The sequence below is a fragment of the Trichoderma gamsii genome, assembly GCF_001481775.2.
Source record: "Trichoderma gamsii strain T6085 chromosome Unknown Scaffold_1.2, whole genome shotgun sequence".
Lineage (NCBI taxonomy): Eukaryota > Fungi > Ascomycota > Sordariomycetes > Hypocreales > Hypocreaceae > Trichoderma > Trichoderma gamsii.
In genome coordinates this window covers 1,118,207-1,134,389 of record NW_020171338.1, presented here as the reverse complement: position 1 = coordinate 1,134,389, position 16,183 = coordinate 1,118,207, and the positions used below count along the sequence as shown (strand labels likewise).

General features: G+C 53.6%; 4 protein-coding genes across 4 annotated transcripts; 2 read left to right on the top strand and 2 right to left on the bottom strand.

Moving 5' to 3' along the window:
* Positions 1–1,509: 1,509 nt before the first annotated feature.
* TGAM01_v200336 (hypothetical protein) lies at positions 1,510–3,483 on the top strand (the record flags this gene model as incomplete). The annotated part of the gene is made up of 1 exon (XM_018803183.2): positions 1,510–3,483. The coding sequence occupies one exon, from the start codon at positions 1,510–1,512 to the stop codon at positions 3,481–3,483; it is 1,974 nt and encodes a 657-aa protein (XP_018663589.1).
* Positions 3,484–4,124: 641 nt separating this feature from the next.
* Positions 4,125–7,713, bottom strand: TGAM01_v200335 (26S proteasome regulatory subunit N2; the record flags this gene model as incomplete). The annotated part of the gene is made up of 3 exons (XM_018803184.2): positions 4,125–4,538; positions 4,598–7,508; positions 7,574–7,713. 3 exons carry the CDS (start codon positions 7,711–7,713, stop codon positions 4,125–4,127), a joined length of 3,465 nt encoding a protein of 1,154 aa, XP_018663590.2.
* Positions 7,714–9,804: 2,091 nt separating this feature from the next.
* On the top strand, positions 9,805–12,766 carry TGAM01_v200334 (hypothetical protein; the record flags this gene model as incomplete). Its single annotated transcript, XM_018803185.1, has 3 exons — positions 9,805–11,970; positions 12,039–12,518; positions 12,593–12,766. 3 exons carry the CDS (start codon positions 9,805–9,807, stop codon positions 12,764–12,766), a joined length of 2,820 nt encoding a protein of 939 aa, XP_018663591.1.
* Positions 12,767–13,509: 743 nt separating this feature from the next.
* On the bottom strand, positions 13,510–15,406 carry TGAM01_v200333 (NCS2 family nucleobase:cation symporter-2; the record flags this gene model as incomplete). Its single annotated transcript, XM_018803186.1, has 2 exons — positions 13,510–14,899; positions 14,973–15,406. The coding sequence occupies 2 exons, from the start codon at positions 15,404–15,406 to the stop codon at positions 13,510–13,512; spliced, it is 1,824 nt and encodes a 607-aa protein (XP_018663592.1).
* Between the last annotated feature and the right edge of the window lie 777 nt (positions 15,407–16,183).

Below are 16,183 nucleotides of genomic sequence, written 5' to 3'. Positions count from 1 at the left end.
ATCTTGAGCAAGGAGCTTGGTGAATTTAAAGGACAATTAATTTGGCATGAGCTCGAAATAGAGCTTGGCGCTGGGATTTACAGATGTTTTTGAAGATAAGGAGTTAAGATATTAGGTAACTTGGTAATAAAAATGGAATCTGAGAGACTTCCGAAGCAAGGGCGCGGCCTCAAACTGTCGTGATAACATAGACTGGTGTGACACTGCTCTCCTCTGTTACTTGTTTCTCCACCGGATAAACAATGCGCTACAATCACAGGGATCATCAAGTAAAAGCAGCTGATAGAGACTCTCTCGGGCCCTCGCAGTCGGCTTGTCGGTCGAGCAGGGCCTTTTGCGGTGCGCATAACGACGGTCCGACCACCGACGACCCGAAGCTGATGGCCGACAGCCGATGGTTGACGATGGAAGTGGAGGGTGCAGATGAGGCTAATGTAGGTCGAGATCCAGTTCATTTGGCGATGGAGCTTTTATAGCAGTCGCATTGTCACGCTTTTGATTGGTATGATAAGCTGTCTCGTCTGGCAGTAGAGAGTTAAACTTGAGGGCGCAGGCACCCAAAGTCTTCCGGCGATAAGAACATCGGATACAGCATCCAGGAATCGAGATAACGAATTGCCATTCAGGCCCCCAAAAATCAGAGGTGTCGGTCAACACGACGCCATGCAACCCCTAACGAGGGGGCTGCCACAAGGGCCACAAAAGAGGGTCAGCGGCAGCACAGCCGAATTTAATGAGCGCTGTAGGGCTTCCCGACCGCTGTAGCGTCGCCCAATCAGCGCTGCGTCCTCGCTGAATGGCCCCCGCCGGCGTGCCTGGGGTGCTTCTAGCCTGCAGCTGTGATGTGTTTGCCATCCATGGAAATGTTGCTTCTTACGTACTGCGAAATCCACTGCGCGGCGATCCGAGACTCAGCGCCTCTGTCTGACGTTCCGCGTGACGACGTTCCGACACCCTGTCGTCGGTAATCGTCGGTTTCCATCACTCTGTTGTTATCTGCGGAACCAGGTCTCACACTCTTTTCCTCCCTGCCTTAATCTGCTCCTGGTCATGGACAAGATTCGGCATTGCCACGGCATTGATGCCTCCTCCGCTTTCCACGATTCATTCGCCCGCCTCGCTATCGTGACCAACTTCTGATCTTGATCTCTTCCATCTCTACCTCCGCAAAAGCATCACCGTCACATCTCTCGGACCGAGCCGCTGCGAGGAGGGCCGGGATTGCACTCCTTTTGCTGCGACGACAAGCTGGTGCTTATCTCGTTTGTCTATCCAAGTAAGCAGCCTCCTGTTCTCCATTTGCCTCCATTAGCGGTGGTGTTAATCGTCAGCAGGATTACAGCCATAATCGCCTCTGCGCCTTGCGTCTACTCTCTTAACCGACCTTTTCTCTCCTTCCTCGCATCTACTCCGTTTAATAAGAACAATCAGATTGGCATGAGCATAGAGAACGTACCTCGTACATTGCTTTCTTTCCCTTGATGCCTTTCTATTCGTATCACCGCGACAATGACTTCTAGATCTTCGGTCTGCCTTGCGCGGCAGCTACACCAGACACTTCGCCCCAACAAGACCCTATCGATGCCAACATCAACGTCTAGGATTCAGACTCGTACATTTGTCAGACCAACCGCTGCCAGGAACAGCCCCGAGGCAGCCAAGTCCAAAGCGATACCTTCTCAGCAGATTTCCGCACGGGCCGTCGCTTTACTAGCCAGCATCGGCTTTCTGTCGTTTGCTTATGCTCTATATCGAACGCCTCCCGCCGCTTTTGATGCCGCGGCAGCGCTACACTCCGAACATGAGAGATATACCCCAGTGACTATCCTCGACGACCGCGACCCGAATCTTCCACGATTTCGAATGTCCGAGATTCGCAAGCATGACGGCAAGTCAGAACGTCCATGGGTCACGCACGGCGACAAAGTCTACGACATCACCGACTGGATATCGGCTCACCCCGGCGGACCGGTCATTCTGCGAGCAGCCGGCGGCGCAATTGAATCCTACTGGAACATTTTCACCATTCACAAGAACCAATATGTTTACGATATACTCGATCAGTATCATATTGGCTACATCGACCAAGCTGATTTGGTAGACGGCAAGCCGCCCCAGGAGGCGATTGAAGACCCATTCGCCGACGACCCGATAAGGCACCCGGATCTCATTACCCGGACGCTGAAGCCTCGCAATGCCGAGACTCCTGAGCAAGCGCTCAGCGCCCATTTCATCACTCCCACTGAGCTATTCTACATTCGAAACCACATGTGGGTCCCCAAACTCACACAGGACGAGGCCGAAGCGCACGTCCTAACCGTTGAGCTCCCTGACGGTACCACAAAGGAGTATACGCTGCGCGATCTCAAGACCAAGTTCCCTGAGAGAAAAGTGACAGCCGTGCTACAGTGCTCCGGAAACCGCCGAAGCCATATGAGCCAAGGATCCGGCCGGGCTACAAACGGCTTGCAGTGGGAATCTGGGGCTATTTCCAATGCGTCGTGGGAGGGCGTTTCGCTAGCCGACGTCCTTGCCGATGCTGGCTTCGATGCCAGCACTGTGAGGGATGGCACCAGCGAGGCACAGCACGTGCAGTTCTCTGGCATGGAAGCATACGGCTCATCGATACCCATAAAAAAGGCCGTAGATCCCCAGGGCGATGTACTGTTGGCATACGGTATGAATGGCAAGCCACTACCCAGAGATCATGGTTACCCGTTACGATCCATCGTGCCTGGGCATGTCGCTGCTCGATCTGTCAAGTGGCTAAGTCACATCATATTGAGCGACGAAGAGAGCCCTAGCCAGTGGCAGCGAAAGGATTACAAGTGTTTTGGCCCAAATCAGACAAAGGTTGACTGGGAGGCAGCTCCAGCAATCCAAGAGCTGCCTGTCCAGAGCGCCATAACCGGTGTCAAACTGGGCGATTGGACAGCTTCAGGTCAATCAGCATCAAGCAACTCAACTAAGCCAGCGAAAGAGGTTACTCTCAACGGATACGCCTATTCCGGCGGTGGACGAGCAGTTATCCGAGTCGATGTCTCGCTTGACGATGGCAAGACCTGGACGCAAGCAAATCTGCTCCCCGATCAAGCACCAAAGGTTGATGGTAAAGCTTGGAGCTGGAAACAGTGGAAGTTCAATGGAGACATACCCTTGGAAGCATTCAAAACTCCGGAAGACGCAGTGCCCGACCAGGAGAGCGACGAGGACAAGAACACCATTAGAAGAGGTACTGCGAGAAGGGTAGCCAACGAGAATGCCGAAGCCACGAAAACCAACAAGAGGTGTACTACAGTCGCTATCAAGGCAACAGATGAGGTTTACAATACTCAGCCCGAGAGCCATGCCGCGACGTGGAATTTTCGAGGCAATCTCGCGACTGCCTGGCATCGAGTCCAGGTCTGCACTGATTGTTCCCCCAATGCGATAATTGTGAAGAAGAAGAAGAGCGGTGATTCTCAAGATGGAAAATCATCATGAGAAAGGCCAAAGAGAGAGTGAATAAAGGGGTGAGAATAATAGAGCTGGATAGGAAAGTTCCTTTCTCCTTTCTCCCTTCGATCTTCTTTGTCTTTTTCTATCCTCCTTCTTTTCCATTTTTTTTTCCTTTGTCCCATTTCGGTCTTTGTCAATTTTTAGCTTTTTTGGTTTAGAATCATAAGTGCGCTTTGTCCAATCCAACCACGCATGTACGAGTTAGCATAGCGTAGAGAGAGCTGGATCATAGGGGCAGGAGTTTGATGTTATTTTGTTATACATCTTTATACCCTTTGGACAGATTAGAACCGCCCAATTATTAGGCTACATGACAATAGAGTTCATTAACTAATCATTCATTTCAATGGTATTTTTTCAAGGTAGACACACTTGCTTCAACAGCATATTGAAAACTCAAAGTCGTATTATCACTTTTTTGTTTTATCTCATTCCGTTCCATGCTTTCAACGCCCCCTCTTGTCTCCTATTGTCCCCTGCTCATCGTCCTTATTTTTCAAAAGACTCGCTCGAAATAGATCTAGCCAGCCAGCCACCCCGTTCTAATTCGTATGTATACTGATACAAATCTGCAAAGCCACCGCATTCCCCGCCCAGCATTCGTCGCCACTACATTAAAGCAAGGCCTACTCTTCATCTTCATCTTCTCCATCGGAGAAGTAGTCAAATGCATTGGGCACGCCAGCTTCTTCATCACCTTCGCCATCTTCATCTACGGCGGTGAGCACTCCAGCTGCCGCTGCTGCCCCCGATCCAATGTCACCACCAGGAGTGCTGGGGTCTACAAGACCGCCAAAGGGAGAGCGTCCCTGGCTCCGTAGAAGCTGCTCCATGAGGGGGTTGACGCCTCTGCTATTAGGGTCGACAATGCCCTCCAGGATAGATCTGCCAGAGCCCGCGGTGCGACCTGCGCCACCTCTGCCGGGCTGTTGCCCGGCTACAGGGGCGCGTTCGGTAGTCACCTTCTTCAGCTTCTCCTCTAGAAGAGACTTGGGTTGGTCAGGTTGGGTATCGTCAAGAAGGAGAGGGCCGCCAGTTGGCTTTGGAAAAAAAAAGTTAGCATAATTTTATATCATGTGGTCATGTAGGAGAGATTTACCTTCTTGACTGGCTTGTATCGACCAGCTGGGAAGCTGATATACTTCAGCTGGCCAGGCAGGACTCTGCTCATGTTCTCAATTTCGTAGCCGACCTTTTCTTTCTCGGGCTTCTTCTTGGCATCGGTAGATGCCGTATCCTTGTCGTCAGACTCCTTCTTGTCCTTTGTCTCTTCCTTGACCTTTTCGTCGTCCACTTCCATCTTGTCTCCACTCTTAGCTGGGGCACTGTCGATATCCATGCTTTCACGACGCTGCGCCCGTTCCTTCTTCTGGGCTCTCCTCTTAGCCTGAGCTGTCGTGGACAAAATGGCAGTCGCAATAAGAGCTGGTCCCTCTTCTGTCTTGACCTCTTGCTCAGGAGGATAATCAAATAGGCTCTGGCGAGTGGCACAGTGGAACTTGAAGTCTGGCATCTCTAGGTCGTGATCAAGGCCGATAATGGCGGTTGGTGAAAAGCTGAGAGATAAGAAGTGGGTGAAAGGGAACCAGTACCAGTACTGGGTGAAAACTGCCATACCAACGATACCGGCCATGTTCAAGTTGCCGGTCTGGGTTTGCAGGCCAATGGTGCAGTTGCGACCACCAGCGTCAATGATACCTAAAGCAAGGGCAGCACCAAACTTGGTCATGGCATCCTCGTGGCGGTCACCAACCACCTTCTTGAGCGTTTTTCGAATGGAAGACACCTTGGGGTTCATGACTTCATTTTGCTGTGCCATGATCATGGCGAGTGAGATGAGGGCACCCTGTCGGACAAAGTCGGTAGGATCCTTCATCATGGGCTCGAGAAGGTCAATGGCCTCGTCGAGTCCAGTACCAGCGCAAGAAATACCCAGTGCCATGGCGGAACCGTATCGGACGTGCGGGTTGTAAGATTCGGACAGCAGCTCAACCATACGGGGAACGCTGCCGGGCTTACGGAAGAGAATGAAGCCCAGACTCATGACGGCAATTCGGCGAACATCATCGTTGACATCGCTCACAGCAGTGTGAAGCAGCTTTCGAATGGCCTTGTTGCTGCCAGTACCGCAGTAAGCCAGAGCAACGGTCATGATACCACCATAGCGCAGAGTGGGATCAGGGTCGTTGAGCAGGCCCTCGATCAAAACATCGGCGCCCTCTTGGCGGCCGTACATGATCAGAGCCATACCAATGGCCACACCGCGGACAATCTTTTCATGGGTTGTCTCGTGAGCATACGTAATCATATCCTCCAGGGCCTTGACGTTTCCGGTACCAAGCATAATCAAGCCCATGGCCAGACCAACAGCCTCGCCATTGAGAGCAGAGTCTTGGAAGAGCACATCCTTAAGCTTCTCAAAAATCTCGCTGTCACCAGTGCCCATACCGGCAATACCCAAGCCCAGGGCACCACCATGCTGAACGACTTCTTCTTCGGCTTGGCCGAATTGCATCTTCAAGTATTCTAGGGCTCCTGCACCGTGATTGGCGTGGATGAGGCCATAGGCATACAGAGCACCTCCTTGGCTAAAGATGGACCCGTTGCTGAGGCCACCTTGCTTGGGAAGATACGGCTCGAGAAGCTTTCGAGACTGTGACAGGTTACCACGGTGGATAACTCCGAGGGCAGCTGTAGCAGTGAACTTGGACCAATTGACAGCCTTTCCGAGCCACTCGAGGTTGTCACGGAAGAACTTGTCATTTGTCGTGCCCTGGTTCATGAAAGCATTGCAAAAGGTGACAGCAGTGTGGAAGATAGAATTGCGACCCTCCAGACTGTCTCGGACCTTGTTGAGAATGCTCAGATCCGTGTGGTTGTTGCGGTAGAGGAATTCGAGGTTCAGGCGGATAGTCTTGGAGCCGTCGAGGATAGATCGAATGTTGCGGTAAACCTTGGCCACCTCTTCGGGAAGCTCATCTTCAGGTGCGCTCTGTTGGTTTGCCAAAAGCGACTCGCTCTCTTCGGTCTTGTCGCCGCCCTCAGCCCCCTCCTCCTTCTTGGGGGGCTCCCCAGAAGGAAGAGAAGTCAAAACCTTGCCCAAAAATTCTTGTGTACCGTTGTCGTAAAGATCAAACGCAATCTGATATGCGTTGGCGGTCGCAGTGCGGTCGTCCTTGGCAACAAGGTTCCGGAGCATTCGCGATGCCTCCTCGTCTGCGTTGAGGTAGACGACGCATCTGGCGATGGCGAAGTAGTCGGGGTTTGGAATGTCGCTTAGAAGATCAAGAATTAACCGCAAGATCTCTGTGCGGAAGGCTCTCTCTTGAACGACATCCATGCAGATGCCCAAAATATATTCCATCAGCTCTTCGGCGGGACCCGGCTGGCCATCAGTTCCCTTGGCCTTGGACAGTTTCTCATCCTCGCTGGCGCGCTTGATAATTCGCCTTAGGATATCGAGATTCTTGGCCTCAACAGCAATACCGACAACTTGCCTGTAACGGCCTTGCTTTAAGCAGCTCTCGAACAGGCGGTCGATGATTCTCTGCAGAGAAGCTTCGGCCACGTTGTTGGGCAGCTGAGTAATAGATCCCGAGCGGCCTTCCTTTGTTACAGGCTGGAAGGTTGCGTCTAGTATAGTGTTGTCGATAGAAGCGCGAGAAAGTAGGGATTTCGGCGGCAGCGTTGTCTGAGAGAAGGGAGTCGTGGGAGACAGGACGGCGCCCTCGGTGGAGCTGGCGAAAGTGGTTGACAGCTCAGGCAGGTCTGACGTCTTGGCGGTTTTGGGAGCGGTATGCTTGGCGGATGTGGCGGCGATGTACTGGTCCACGCACTTGGAGATGATGGTCTCCTCGAACTCGCCAGGAGCTTCGATCTTAAACAGGTCCCCCGCGGCCAGGGCAAAGACCATGCTGTCATTGTACGCCTGCAAATGGTAGTACACCTTGGCGAGCACGAGAGCTGCAAGCTGACGCTCGGAGAAGGTCTCGTCTTCGTAGAGGGCCTCGCTGAAATCGCAAACAGTCAGTAACAGACGACCCAACACTCCTCTCGGGATTGCGTAAAAACATACATCTGGCTCAAGCTGCCGGCGACCTCGGTCCAGACGGTGTCGATGTCGTCGTTGAGCGTCTGAAGGGCGAAGACTCGGAGCTCAGGCTCCTCATCGGCCAGGAAGGCGAGCACGCCGGTTGCTGATACCAAGCCAGGCATATTGAAGTGCTGGAGGCGAGGACAGCGAAGATGTTGTTGTGATGGCGAGAGTTTTCAAAGTCGGATCGAGGGGCGAGATTCGGAGATGGAAGGAAAAAGAATGCTGAGAAAGGTCCTCAATTCGAGGCTGCAAAGGTGGAATCTGCACCCCGCCGATAGGCAATTAACAAAAGAAAGAATAGAACAAGGAGCTGCAGTGCAGAGCAGCGCAGCAGAGTGATGGCGAGTGGTGTATTGAGCGAGGTTTAGCTGATGCTACGTGATGATGCTCTCAGCGTGTACAAACAAGCACACCCGAGTTCCATGTCCACGTCAGGCACAGCTCTGCCTGCCTTGCGCGGTACGTACCTCGAGGTGGGTGCACAGACCTGGTGGTTGGATGGTGGGGTACAGCTACAGGGGACAAAATAACAGAGACACGCAGCAGAGACGTTGTGTCTCAGTTGGGCGGAGCAGAAGATGATAAGAGCAGAATGGATAGGTGTTAGCACAAGACGACGGGGATTCTGATTGTTGTGCTACCGGTACTTCAAATCAATCATTGCAAAACTTCTCAAGGACAACAATGGGTAGATAGGTAGCTATAACAGCAGCATAAGGTAGCTATCATTGACGAGCTACTCGTAATTCTGTCACCGTGCTGCTCGGCACTCACCGCTTACTAATGCGCATCACAAGCTCTCAACTCCTCCACGCTGCCAGTTATGGCAATACTGCCACGTGATGTCATGCACCTTTATTGTCAGGCTGCGAGGCAAAGCACCAAACCGCAAGTCAGGCTGCTACACGCTATACTACAAGCGGCCTGGCGCCTCGATTTCATCCAGCAATTCGAGACAGAAGGCTGAGCCAGCCAGTTGGCCGAGGGCTGGGCATGCAGGAGACGGCACTAGTGAAAGCACAAGGCTAGCATTGCTATGGCGCAACCTGGACTGGCGTCGCACTCATCACACTGGACACGGCACGATAAGCGTGCACGGGTCTCCCTGCTTAAGCCACTCAATGAACTACTGCAGCGCGGTGGCAGGCAGGAGAGCAAGAAAGAGGCATTAAGCCGTGGTGCCGTGCGGTTGCGATAGGCGTCCAGGTAGAGGTACGGCTACAGGCATGGACGCGTGCGGCTGAGGCAATGTCGGGGTACCTGCTCCACCTGGTTCTCGCTGAATGGGCCTTGCGCGCTGGGCAGCATGGCCTCAGGTTTCGTTTGGGATGCAGCAGCGATGCAAGGAGGACTGAGGAGACAACGCTGGGGAGGAGAAAGCATTAAAAGGATGTTTGTGGCCAGTTCTGGGAACGAGTTGTAGCTTCTGAATCAAGTGATGCTGTGATTTCTGCCTGCATTTTATACAGCTGATTTGCGCCTGACGCCCGTTTACAAGTGCCTGCCTGCCAAATGCCCATGACTCAACTCAGCTAAAGCCTGCCAGAGTAGGTTCGAACGCAGCGCCGGAACCAGAGCCATAGGCCGGGCCACTCTAGATGGACAGCGCTTGCGTGCGCCTGTAGGGCCCCGATCGACCTACTTTAGAGCGCCGGCCAAGGCCATCACGGAACATTGAAGGGAAAAAAAAAAGCGTCCTAGGCGCATCCAACTGTCCCATCCAAACCATCCCTGCGCGAACCACTCGTGGGCTTCATAAAATCAATCCACCCCCCATAGCACCCTCAACTGCCGGACGCCTCAGACTCGACGCGCATCCCCCAGAGCTTCCAGGCCGTGCGGCCATCGTGAACAAAGAAGCAGGCGAAAACAGAGAGCGCCGGCTGAATTTCCTGCGCGCCTGCGTTTAACCCCCACCAAAAACGCATCGCGACGCCTCAGCCTCTTCAGCCTCGAACCTCGTCATCCGTGCAAGCTCGAGAATGTCCGCTTGCGACTCGGACGACTCTGCATCCCTTGCGCACTTGGTAGCTATCTAATCGAGCAGGCGACCAGCCGACGCAGCGGTGCCGTCGCTCCTCTAGGCGCACGAGAGCGCGGCTCTGGATGCTGGACAATTGAGCCCATCGTCTGAGCCATCGTCTCGCGCCGCACCAGCTTCTACCGGGAAATAAAGATACACGAGCGTGTGACAGCCTCCAGTAGCAGCCATGGATCTCCGGTCGGTCCTCAACACGTCTGACAATGGCGACCGCGCGCCCTCAAAGGCACAGGCGCCGCCGACCCCTCACCAGCAGCAGCAGCAACAGCAGCAGCAGCAACAGCAGCAGCAGCAGCAGCAGCATCAGCGCCAGCACAGCCAGCAGAGCCAGCAGCCTCGCCCGATTCACATCCCAGCCCAGTATGGCTATCGCGACTATCCCCAACAACCGCTGCCCCAGGGATCGCCGACCAAGACTCCCGTCCACGAATATCCGCCCCAGAACCATCCTCACCTCTACTCGCAGCACCAACAGCCGCCGCAGCACCCACCAAACGCCTATCCGCAGCAGTCGCCCTACCAGGCCCCAAGCCCGTATCAGACACGACCTGCGCCGCCGCCGCTCCACACGCCGACGAATGTATACCATGATGCCCGCTCGCCGGTCAGCTCCAGGTCAAACTCGGGGCCCGTGATGGCTTCACCCTACCGGCCATCGCCCACATCGGCCTCGACGCCCGGAGGCAATGCAGGCTACCCATTCCCTCCGCAGCCTCCAGAGATGGCGAGCCCAATCCAGCGCCAGCCGTACCCACCGGGCCCCCAATACCAGGACCCGAGAAGAGACAGCTACGTGCAGAGCCCGGGCGCGGGACCACCAGCACATGGTCCCGCGCAATACGTGCAACAACAGCTGCAACAGCAGCAGCAGCAGCAGCACGCCGTGCCACAGGCATCGCCGGTGAGGACGTCAAGCAGCGCATCGCATGCATACCTCCATCAACCACCGCAGCACGCACCGGCACCAGCCTCAATCCAGATCCAGACCCAGCATCAGCAGTATGGGCCCCAATACGCACAGGGCAGCCCAGTCCTTGCAGCGCAGCCTCCACTCGCGGATTACAGCCGCCACCCTTCGCAAGTCACCCCTTTGGGCCCTCCCCAGCCTAGCGTGCAGCGGCAGCCCTCTGCTCCAGGAGCCTTTGCTCAACCGCCCAGCCCATACCAGCAGCGCATGTCTTCCATAGCACACGCACCGGCACCGGCACCGGCACATGCATCTACGCCCACACAAACAACACCACCGGCACAATCACAATCACACACACAGGCACAGGCACAGGCACAGGCACAGGTGCACGTCCAGCACCATCCTCAGGCTCCGCCTCACGCCCAGTTGCAAACTCCCACGCAGACTCCGCTCCACACCACTCAGGTACAGCCGCCGCCAGCGCAGAGCCAAACTCAGCCTTCTCCCAAGCCAGCGCCGCCGCCGCCTCCACCCCCTGCCCATCGCCAGTCGAGCTCTCAATCCGCCTACGCATCGCCCGTTGCAGCGTCGGCTCAGCATCCACGACCCTCAAACGACCGAGAGCAAAGTCTGTCAGTTAGTCCCAAGACTAGGCTTGGCTCAATCCCCAGCAACCCCGACGTTACCCCGACGGCGGCGGATAGAGCCGCGAGATCTTCACTCAGTGTCCACTCCATGGCGATTGACTCGGATCGAGCTATCACGCCGGCGAAGCGCAAGCTGGAAGATCTCAACATGAGCCCTGGGGAGCTAGAGTACAAGGAGTCGAAGCCACCCCCTGGCGAAGTCAATGGAGGGTATGCAGAGCGGATCAAAAAATCGGCGTCTCCTGCGATATCACGAAAAACGCGGATTCGACGCAGTCAGCCACCTGTCTGGGCACTGAGCATTCACACACTCGGGAAAAAACTGCCATCCAGCGCCAATTACGTTCTCCAGAAAAGAATCCACTCTCACATACAACCAGCCGTCAACGGCAGACAGGAATCTACGGTCAAGACAGAGCACACCAGCCGCCAGGCTTCGCCCGAAACAAGACGAAATCAGCATGCCAGTGTTAGCCAGCAGCCATCCGCCGTCAGTCCCCCGAACCCCCAAGACCAGCTAGGTCCATGGGAAGCCAGCATCACGGGTGTCAAGCCCTCCGAAGAGCTATCCAAGAACGTGGCCGACTTTCTTTTCATCCATGTCATCAACAACCAAGATGTGCAGGAAATTACGAGCAGAGGAATACAATTTGAGATTGAGGCTAAACTGGGCACGCTCATCGACAAGGACACCAACCAGCGTGTGGATCGATGCGTCGCTACGGAATGTATTCTCGACGACAATGGCCGGGTTGCCTTCAAAAGTAGTATGACTGAAGTAAGTGCACTATGCTTTTTCTTGGGCATATTTACCCGAAAGAATACATGTTTTCTAACCTGATGCAGGCGCAACACAAGTCTTACAACGATTTCCTGAACAATATCGTCATACAGAGCGACCCGCGGAATCCCAATGCCAATCGAGTTCCCGTGATATACAAGCACAGAAGAGAGAGGGATCGCTTTTTTGAGCTGCCGCAAGAAATGCAGGCCCACCTCCCAGGATGCGTGCGATCACGTCTTGGTCATCGCAGCCGAAACGTACGAGTGCGAGTAACATATGATCAAAAGACCAACGAAGTGTTGAACAAAATTATCAAGGCGCGCGTTGCAGACATTGATCTGCACATGCCAATGTGTCCAATGGATTGCCGCATAAGCATCAACCTCGAAGCAAACTGGGAGGGCTCTGTGGAGGAGCTGGAGCAAATGTCCGCCAACAAGGCAAACCAGCAACCAGATCGCAGTAAAGATCGATTGAGCTACACACAGGGGAGCTATCAAGTCGACCTCACACAAGTCACCCACGCTGTGAATGGCCCAGGGGTACGTTCCTTCTCTCTTGTTCCTCTCCTTCTTTTTTTTTTTTCCTCTGTGACAAGCTAACATTCTGTGTGCAGAACTCACAACGCATGGACAAGGAGCACGAGCTCGAAATCGAGATGAACCCTCAGGTGCTCATTGACCAGGGACGGAAAGCCCTAAGCGGAGCGCCTCATAGATACCAAGAGTTTGTGGAAGGATTTGTGGACAACGTGCGAGTGTTGGCACGAAAAGCCAAAGAATTTAATTAATATTAATGGGCTATCCAAATCGGCCTCAAGTTTTCAATATTCGGCGCGGACGAGGGGGGTACCTCTCATCTTGCCCCTTGTCCCCGCCTTTGTCGCTCTTTTTCGACGGTTAACAGCGGGACATCATATTCTCTATGAAGAATGTGCTAGGGATGCATGGTTCGGCTTCTTTTTTACTCTTTTTACTTTTTCCATTTACCATTCTCCCCCAAGTTGGTGCTCCAGATTTGGTGCCAAGGATTTTCCTTGCCCCTTTTTTTCATTTTTTCACATAGGTAGATCATTGCTTTACTTTTCTCTTCTTTCTATGGGTACTAGGATTCATGCGGGTTATGGAAATGAAGGTGAAGAGGGGGGAAAGACGAGAAGAGAAGGGAGCGCGGCGCATATTTCGGTAAAAATTACTCAAAATTTATTGATTGCTTGGGTTTGAGAAGAGGTGCGGCGATGGGAACTAGCTTGGATTCGCAGGCAAGAAAAGGCAGACAGACATACCCCGATAGTTGATCAGACGATTGTGATGGTGAGGTGAGATATCTCTATATATACACATATATTATATCTGCACATAATAAGACTGGAACTATTTGTTTCCTCATGATAGAATGATACGTGATGAATGTGAGTTGGGGTATCCATAATACTTCACAAAAGAAGATAATCTAATGTATCAAGCAGTTTTCTTTCCACTTCTTATTCTCTCTATAATAAATCTTGTATTTCAAAATAGTTATGGGGTATACTCACGCTTGTTTCTCTCCTCTTTCAATACTGGAACCGCCCTCCCCTATATCTTGAATCTCATCACTGTCGTTGTTCTGCTCATACTTTTTAGCAGGGAAAGGGCCTGTGGTGCGAACAACATCAATATCGATATCATCGCCGTCGCCGTCGGCATCAATATCGTCTTCCATCTCTTCCTCAAGAAGCAAGTTCAGAATCATGGTCACAGCAGCCGTAACGGCAAAGCCAGTCTCCATCACGAGAACAATGGCATCGAGAAAGCCCTGGAGCGACTTGTTTCCACCCGAATAGGTAAACACGTGGTTGAAATACGTCGGCACCAGAGTTGCGCCGTAACCGAGGGCCAAGCCAGCGGTGAGGATGAAGCGGTTCCGGCGGGTAAAGGGCACTCCTCGCGATATGATTGCGATGCCAGAGACGGCCACTGAGCAGAAGAGGAACGTGGTCATGCCGCCCAGGACGGATGACGGGATGGCGACGAGAGCAGCAGCGAACTTTGCAAAGATGCCCATGACGAGGAGGAAGAAGCAGCAGGCATAGCCGGCTCTGCGGTTGGCGCAGCGGGTGAGGGCGATGACGCCGTTGTTCTGTGCAAAGGTGCTCATGGGCGTTATGGTCATGAGGGCGGCGAGACAGCCGTTGAGGCCATCGGCCAGGACGCCTCCCTGGACGCGGGACTCGAAGATCATGCCGTCGACTTCGAGGTGGGAGACGTCGCAGGTGGCGGTGATGTCGCCGATGGACTCGGTCAGGCAGACGATGAAGACGGCCAGGACGGGCAGCACCAGCGGGCCGTAGACGGATAGGGGGAATGTGTGCACCCAGATGAAGGAGGCGACGGGGGCAGAGTCGATGCCGGATCGGTCAAAGTAGCCACAGGCCGCGGCGATGATGCATCCCACCAGCAGGCCGATGATCACAGAGGTGGACTTCATGATGGGAGAGCCGAAGCGTTCACACAAGATGATTGTGGCGAAGACGCTGAAGCCTAGGCCAAGGAACTCGGCCGAACCCCAAGGCAGAGCGTGTGGTGCTCCGGGGCTGGGACACAGGCTCTGGGTGGTACAGCCGCTTCCTCCCATCCAGTCCTGGAAACCACTTTCGATGAGGTTGATGCCGATGAGCATGACCGTCGGGCCCGTAACGATGGGAGGGAACATGCGGAGTAAGATTCGAGGCGGGATAAAGGATAGCAGGATTTCGAGCAGGGCGCAGACTGCACAGGTTCCCAGCAGAGCGCCGTATCCCCGGGGACAGGGCAGAGGGTTGCCGGCAGCGTCTGATGGACAGAAGCCGTTGGCGTACATTTGGGAGATGGCGCCTTGGGCAACGGGGATGATGCTGAAGCTGATGCCGACGACGGAGATGAGGCCCGTTCCGATATAATACCTGTTGTCATGATCATGAGATACTTGGACTAGGATAAAAGGGTTTAGATTAGATTTGTTACAAAAGAACTTACGGAGTCTTATAGATGTGAAATCTTGTAATCTGTATACTCGACAAAATGCCCGACACAATCAACGCCGTCGAAACGAGATACTGCTGCTGCTCAATAGGCAGATTGACGCCACTTGATCCCGCGAGAATCAACGGCGGCGTGATGATGCCCGCCAACATGGCCAGCGCATGCTGCAGTCCCAGCAACAGGCCGAGAAACACGGGCATGCGGTCATTGAGGCCGAAGAAGGGGGTTTTTCGTCTCGATGATCCCGGTCCTCCAGCGGGTTTCGGCAGAAAGGGGATATTGGGGCGGAAGAGGAATGCATAGTCGTAGTCGCCGAGGAGGCCTTGGCGGGTAGTGAAGGCGCGGCGGATGGAGCGAAGACGGTGGGAGAGGGAGCGGCGGGGGGCGGTTGAGGGGGTGAGGGTTGAAGGGCCGGTGCCTTCGTCCATGGTGGAAGAGAATATTAAGTTTGAATGGAATCGATTAATGGAGGGTGCGAGATGAGATGCTGAGAGTGCGGGTCGTGATGCAATTCTAGCAAACGTTGATCAATGCCGTAATAAACAATCGAGGGCCATTTCACACTTCTCATCTAACACGCCGAGATAGAAGAAGCAGAAGTTGTAAATAGATGAAGAAGTATTAGAAGAAGTAGGTCACACTACGTTAAAAAGCTGCATACGAGCATTACATGTGATTCCAATAATTGGAATTCACCCCCCAGGGAGAGGAGAGGAATAGATAAGTGACCGATCATGGGCGATATATAACACGAAATTTGCCCATCTTTCCACTTTTTCGAGATGCGATAAGCAATCAGAAGAGGGCGTGCGTAACATTCTATTTAATAGTGAATAATAATGCGATCAATCAATGAGCCCTTGATTGTGACAGCGGTTGGCTGGTGGTGTGTGGGATTGATGGATGGACCAAGCTGGGGGGAGGCCCTTGCGCTGTTTTGGCTTATCTTTTGCCGGTATTGTGAGAGAGTGGGTGGACGGTTAATGGACTAGCTGCTGCCGAGTTGTCGGAGACAAGAGATGGCTATTATTCTTTCGTCTTTTTTTTATCTTTTGTATCTGCTGATGTCGGAGAATGTTACCGAAAGTGAAATAAGTCAATAGCCACAGCATCGTCCCGTGAGGTGGATGGCATGCTCAGCTGGAGACTGCGAACGCGAAATCGGCGCTGTCAAGGGGGAACAGAGCAACCAAGAAAAAATGATA